Source organism: Penaeus vannamei, chromosome 20 (genome assembly GCF_042767895.1).
Source record: "Penaeus vannamei isolate JL-2024 chromosome 20, ASM4276789v1, whole genome shotgun sequence".
NCBI lineage: Eukaryota > Metazoa > Arthropoda > Malacostraca > Decapoda > Penaeidae > Penaeus > Penaeus vannamei.
The window spans coordinates 39,740,082-39,747,581 of record NC_091568.1 but is presented as its reverse complement, the minus strand read 5'-3'; the positions used below and the strand labels follow the sequence as shown (position 1 = coordinate 39,747,581).

At 40.7% G+C, this 7,500-nt stretch overlaps 1 protein-coding gene across 1 annotated transcript in view; it reads left to right on the top strand.

The window, feature by feature from the left end:
* The first annotated feature begins 7,295 nt into the window (after window positions 1-7,295).
* Window positions 7,296-7,500, top strand: part of LOC113810569 (uncharacterized) — a 6,538-nt gene continuing 6,333 nt past the window's right edge. Inside the window, exon 1 of the mRNA XM_070134618.1 lies at window positions 7,296-7,379. Coding sequence (XP_069990719.1) covers window positions 7,367-7,379 — 13 coding nt within the window. The 5' untranslated portion in view covers window positions 7,296-7,366. The remainder of the gene's footprint in view (window positions 7,380-7,500) is intronic.

The window sequence follows — 7,500 nt, the reverse complement described above, 5'->3', positions numbered from 1 at the left end:
CCTAGAGTTATTCCCGATACACTGTATCAAACGCCTTCTTCAGGTCGATGTAGGCTGCAAGCCCGAACTCATGGCGGCGCTCTACAGTGACTTAAAGTGCCAGGATACAGTCTATTGTGGACTTCCAGGAGTGAATCCAGATTGCTTCAATCTTCAGCTTGGATATCGCCCTCTTAACTTCAGTTAGGGAGAGTGAACCCCTATAAAGTTCGACATTACATTACCCGCATCCAAGTTAACTGTTAATGGATCAACCTTGTATAACATGAAACAACAGAAATCACCTCAGCAAACCCCTGGGCACACTTCACCTCCCTCAGCCTGTCCAAATGAAACGCCCTAGGGTGATCATTAGACCAATGGAGAGTTTTGTAGTGGACTCGGAGGGTAGCCACAATTAATCTATAATCAGTACCACGGAACTCGGCACTCAAATACACCCTGTAGTTCTGGAGGATCCTCCAACGAGTGCCAACAAGGATGTGGTTGATATCCTTGGATGCATTACCCGCATCGCTGTACCAAGTCCAACGATGAGGGTTAGAGCGCTAGTACCAAGAGCCAGAAATACTCAATATCTGGGACCTTGCAAAGTCCCGTAAAAGGAGGCTATTCTCGCTGCTGGCAGCTCCCGAACCTTGGGGACTGACAGACAGCTCGATCGCGGCCAGATACCGCACTGAAGTCACCCAAAACAATACAAATATCTCGCCTAGGACAACTGTTTAACAAATTTCGCGTAAAACATCTGTAGTGTTGGAAATGCAACCCCGCACCTAATTTAAAGGGTCTGAGCTTACCAAGTGGTAGAACACATGATTCTATGAAAGTTTTCTTCCATACCATTTTCTGTGCAAATTGATAATAACGGTGTTAAAGAGGATATATAATCCACGATTTTCAGGCGTAGCAGTAACCTTACACCTAGCGCCGCAACAGAACTACGAATTGTTTAGGACTGCGGAAAATCGGACGGATTTGTAGCGGATGACGTATGCGACGGAAATCTAATGAGCCAATTAGATTCGTGCGTGAACACGACATGAACATACACACTCAGTAGAACCAATCAAATATGGAATAGATCACTTGTCAATAGAAGCTGAGCCTGGGAGAATCAATTTGAAATTCAAATCAGCTCCATCATGGCTAGACAGTGTGTAGGTTGTTAGAACCATTATTTCGATTTCATCGCAAAATAACAAAATAACGAAGCAAGCTTACTAAGTCTACGAGATCACGGTGTACTTCCAGTGGAAATACAATGCCCGCACTGCAAGATACTGTGCCATTACAGAAATGACAGACACCAGTGGGTTTGTGATGCATGGAAAAGGGCACCAAAACAGAACGAAGAAAGTAGTATAACTTTACTGTAAGCGATCGCAATTCCCGCCAACACTGACCTGAAACCCCCTTCCCCGCAGCCTGACCCTGACGTGTCAGATACCAGGTTTGTCCGGGAAGATTTTGTAGACAGGGGGTGGGAGGGCAGCAGCCCCCCCTTCCTCAAAAGGGGTTTTTAAGGGGCGTAGCCCCCTATGCAAACCGGAAATGTTGCTTGCTTGTATTCTACCAATATTTCTCGAAATTCTCTGATATATTGGCCCATCATACCCTCCCCAGCTATCGGGACCGATACTGTAGTTATGTTTCTTTGGCGAAGGAAATGAGTGCTAGATTCGTCCGAAACACGACGAAAGCTATAGAAAAGTTCACCCCCCCAAAAAAAAACAAAAAAAAAACGGTGTGGGGTTTCATTTCTAAATTTACCCAAACATGTCTTTCATGCTGAGTTTACAAACATCGATAGGAGCATCCACAGCAATAAGAGAGAGACATAAAGCCAAGAAGTCAAATACAAACTTCAGTCTTAACACTGATCGACCGGAGTAACCTCTACCGCCGGTATACATCACCCAGCATGTGAAACACCCACCCACAAAGTACAGAATTCATTACTAATGTTAATATAATGAATTTTATACTCTAAAAAACTCAATAACAGCTCTTAATAGAAGAAAACTGTCTACCACACATATACGAAAATTGTGTTCATACGAGTGTATACTGGAGGCCATAAGCCCAAGGTCTATATAAGTACTTATATAGACCTTGCATAAGCCTACCGGTGTAAGATTCCTCGTTTGAAAAGTTCGCATAGATAATCAAATTTGTGCGCATCAGTAACCTGGTTGACATTGTGGCTGCATTTTACACCAGTGGCGAGCGAGCTTCTCATTACACAAACTTATATGAAAAATCAACGACGGTGTGGATAGACAAGCCAGCTACAACCATAATTGTTGTAGGTTGTGGCGAAGTAGTAACATTATTGTGCATGTGCTAGAGCCATTCAAATTAGAACGTAAATTTTATTGTCTCCATGCGAAAAAAATAGAATTCTATTATCATTACTGTTATCATTATCACTATGGTAATAAAAATATTAAATATGAGGCTTTATCTGCAGCGCTAAATACTTGCAATTAGTTCAAGTTAGTGGGCGGAGCATCTACGCTGTCGGCCGTACGAAAATCCATCGGGTTAAAGTGTCGTACCGCTTGGACAAAACTAGCTTTCTCAAAAACGAAATGGACCGTGGTATTAGAAATTTAAATGGCTTATATCTGGTTGATGGCACACAGAATTATTTTACTACATTTGTATAAATTACTTGATTGAGTTCCTTATTCCTAACATGTTATTGTTAAATCTATTATTCATATAGTGATGTTTAACAATATGATGGTAAATTATGATACACTTTAAACAAATAATGTATAATAATATTAACAGTGCCTATGATAATAGCAATAACAGTACAACAACAGTGATGATCATAATGATTATAATACATTCATATTGCCTTTTTTATTAATTACGTCGACTATTCCAGTTATTTTTCGCTTGCAAACATTAATAGGAATCTCTTGATACCTGATGGGTCTAATGAAGAAAATTTCTTTTAGAAAAAAAACTATTCATACTTATACTTATTATGTCTATTACTATACTTATAATGATAACAAGAGAAGGTCAGATAAGACTATTGTGACCATCGCTTAAGGCTAATTAAAACAATCGGTGGACCTCAGTGACCTAATGAAATATGTAAATCTTAAAATGTAAAAAAAAGGCTTCCTTGATATCATATCCGGCGGAAAATATAATAAAACAATATAAGAAGATAATTTATGTTAAAAAATAAAAGATTCGGCAGTAGATGTGGCAAGAGTGGCGTGGCACAGACATCCTCCTCATTTACGAGATAAATGTCCCTTTCTCGGGCTCTAGGGATGACTTCGGAGGCCGGAGAATGCGTCCTTGGTGAATGTATTTGTAATGGGAAAGGAATGGCGCCGAAATACCATCCTTGCAACCCCCATTGAAAATGCGGTTGTTGCCAACTTAAGGTCATTGTTTTTCCAGTTGCCTGTGGGAGAGGTGAGGAGGGATATTTTAAGGTATTGCATTACTTCCTGGAGTGATCGAACTATTGTGGGATATTTTATGGTATTGCATTACTTCCTGGAGTGATCGAACCATATTCGTCGAGGTCAGACACTACCCAGAGACGGGGGGGGGGGCTATTTATTTGTTTATTGAAAATTTACTGGCGTCAACATCTCGGGTTATTCGCGACGTTACGAAATGTAGCAGAATTATAATAAAGTATTGTGGCAAAAGGGTTAAATTTGTGTTAACAAAAAGGCCAAAATATGTTGGTTAGGTTGGTGAGTGAAAAGGGTAAAGAGGAAATAACAAAGTACAAAGGCCGTTTAGGACCGACACAAAGCCAGCCTTTCGTCCTTTCAGCACGGCTCTCGCACTTTACGATGTGGACAGAAAGAGGGGATGAAGAAGAGGAGGATAAGAAAAGACCATGCAAAATTAGTTGAGGCGAGGGCTGAGGTCCAAAGTAGGCGTGATCTCCCACACTGGGCCTCAGTCTCCGTCTCCTAAGCCCCACGGCGACAACGAGCACGGAATCGGAGGGTTAGGGAGACAAGCTTCGAGTGTCAAGTATTTCAGAGGTTGTCGGCTCTTACAGACCAACCAATAGTAATCATTGTTACGCCACGACCAACTACACCTGTCACATTGATATCGTATCCCTCTCATATTCCGTGCAATTGTTTCCTCACTTCTCTCGGCGTTCGTAGGGTGCGAATCCTGTATTTTACACCTCGCTAATCTTCTCATTATTGGATTGCTAAGGAAATGCAATAATTAAGTGTTTTAGAAAGTCAATTTCTATCGGATAAGGGAGATTCTTCAATACAGGTGTTGGGTGTCATAATGTATATCAAGCAATGATGTATCACCACAATTCTGACTCAATTTAACATTAAAACAGACAAATAACATAATACAAAGTTACTGACGGGTTTGATTCTGTGCAGACTTAATCTGTTCTATACTTAGTTTAAAATTAATAGTCTCCAGAATCTTTTATCATATCAGAAAAAAATCATAGATGATAGAGTAAACGTCGAAAGGTTATTCCTATTCTAACAAATGTAAGCATAATGGCATATGATCTGCAAGCTGTATCACAACTGTTTTATTTCGTGGGGAACACCTTTGCCCGTCCCAAGCGGTCCCCGACACGTGTCTGTCTTCCCGTCCCTTTCGAGAAGGAGCTCCACGGTCCAAGGTCTATACAAGGAAGGAAAGATTGAGAGGGGAAGGATGAGGAGGGGGTAGAAAGGATGATTTAGTAAGAGAGAAAGAACCGGGGCTTGACCCAGTATGCTGGTTAATAGATGGAGGATAGATGACTGGATCGCTCCCAACCCCTGTGTTTATCCCCTGGGGCGAGGATGCGTGCCATAGAAAACGGGAAGCTAACCGGAGTGACTCACCTACGCGGCTTCGCTGAATTTGTTTTTCTTTTACGTTTTAATGTTTTCTGTTTTAGGTGATATTTTAATAAACATTTTACGTTGTGTTTATATTGAGCCCTATACCGAAGAATAGACCACAAAGAAAATGAATTACTAAAAGAAACATTTTATGATCTTTGATACTTTTTATATGAAATACTATGAAACTTTTACTTACATTTTCTAATTAATATTTCCTGATTTTGTATCTTTTTTATTATACATTTCACATGATGGTGTTTCTCATTTTATTCTTTCTTATTTCCATGGAACTTTTATTCATTATTTTATAAAAGGAACTTTAAGGACTATTTTTAATGAATATAGATGTTTTAATGATTTTGAAAATACAAAGACAAACATTGTTTTACTGTGTTTGTGTTTTATTGTGCTTATGTTTCGTTTTATGTAATGTTTTACTTTTTGCTTTTCCGGAATAAATAGCTAATTCTATAATATAGTTTTTGCTAAGTCCCCAACCCATGTAATAAGGAAGGCTGAATACGACCGTAGTGTATTTTAATGTTCTAATAGAGCAAACACTCGAAAACCCTAAAGTATAGATAAAGCATCTATACACGGCTCTCCTCGGGATTCCAACCACGCTTACCCTCCCTTCGGCTCATTTGCACAACGACACACACACGGGGGGGGAGGGTTTTTTTTAATGTTTGATTATAGATACTGATATACGTATGTGTGTGTGTGTGTGTGTGTGTGTGTGTGTGTGTGTGTGTGTGTGTGTGTGTGTGCATGGCTGTGTGTGTGTGCATGACTGTGTGTGTGTGTGTGTGTGTATGTGTGTGTGTGTGTGCATGACTGTGTGTGTGATTCTGTGTGTGTGTGTGTGTGTGTGTGTGTGTGTGTGTGTGTGTGTGTGTGTGTGTGTATGTGTGTGTGTGTGCATGGCTGTGTGTGTGTGTGTGTGCATGGCTGTGTGTGTGTGTGTGTGTGTGTGTATGTGTGTGTGTGTGTGCATGACTGTGTGTGTGTGATTCTGTGTGTGTGTGTGTGTGTGTGTGTGTGTGTGCATGGCTGTGTGTGTGATTCTGTGTGTCAGTGTGTGTGTGTGACGCATACGACACATACATACACTACTGTCGCTCCTTTCCGCAATTCTCTTGGCACAGCATCCCTTCATACACAAAACACTCGTTCTCGAAGGTATTAGTCGGGTGGTGGCAGTGAGCTTTACACCTCTTTAACGAGCCAGGTACGTAGTTTAATTAGCGAACGCCACACTATAACAACATACTTCAAAGAGAATTGTGGATGCCACTGTTTTTGCTAACTCTCTTCGAGGCAAATGCAATAAAGTTTTCTTTGGATATTTCATGATCATCCAAGTATTTATTTGTTTATTGAAGATTTTCCTCCGAGTCAGCATCTTTGGTCATCAGCGGCGTAAACAAAATATAGCAATAGAGCGAGGCTTGGCAGCGAAGCCCCCAGGCAAGGCCATACAGCATTATTATAAAGTATTGCGGCAAAAATGTTAAAATCGGTTTACAAGTAGGACACAGTATGTTATACGTCAAACTTGTAGAGCGCAGGTGGTTAGTGTGGTAGTTAAAGTTGTGTGTGTGTGTGTGTGTGTGTGTGTGTGTGTGTGTGTGTGTGTGTGTGTGTGTGTGTGTGCATGGTAGTTAAAGAGGAAATAGCAAACAGCACGAAAGCCGTTCAGGACTGACAGAGCGTCTATCGCCCTTTCAGCACGTCTCTCACACTTGACGATGAGGATAGGAGATGGAAAGGAGGACAAGAAAAGACCATGCAGAATGAGTTGAGGCGAAGACTGAGGTCCCAGGCACCAGGGGTGATCCCCCTCATTGGGCCTCATTCTCCGTCTCTCAACCCCTCCCCCCCCCCACCGACGCTAATGAGCATGGGAGTGGGGGTCGTCCAGGTATTTCATTATGATCTGAAAAAGTCTTTTCCCCTGTTGCTCCTACACGGTTATAGGTATATGTATTCTCCAAAGCCTGCAGTGTGTGAGTGTTTGTGTGTGTGTGTGTGTGATGGGTGATTTATGAACGAAGTTGAGAGTATTAATTTTCATTATAATAATGTTTGCTAAAACTGACATTAGAGCAATCATAGCAACTAATAATGACAATGTTATCAGCAATCATTCCAAAGAGAAAAAAAAGAGAGAGAAAAAAAACATGATAACAAAAACCATAATAATAACGGAACGATCATAAAAAAATACAATAATGATAATATCAGCAATATATATTTTCTTCTGGAAGTGTCAGTTCGTTTGACTCACACCGAAATTAAATTCTAAAAATGATAATGACAATGATGGTGGAAAACCAATATTCGCATAACTAGTGCATTTCAACGAGTGATTATATACCTCAACCATTTGCATCCATTTGTAGTCTCAGTTCTAATTTGGTCGTCGTCAAGAAAGGAGTGTCACAACCCCGCTGGCATTTTTCGTATTGACAGCCTTTCCTATAAGTGAGGAAATGTGCAAAAAAGGTATGGTCATCTTTATATGGTGTTCAGAGATATAGATAAGCGCACACACACACAAACTCTCTCTCACACACACACACACACACACACACACACACACACACACACACACACACACACACAC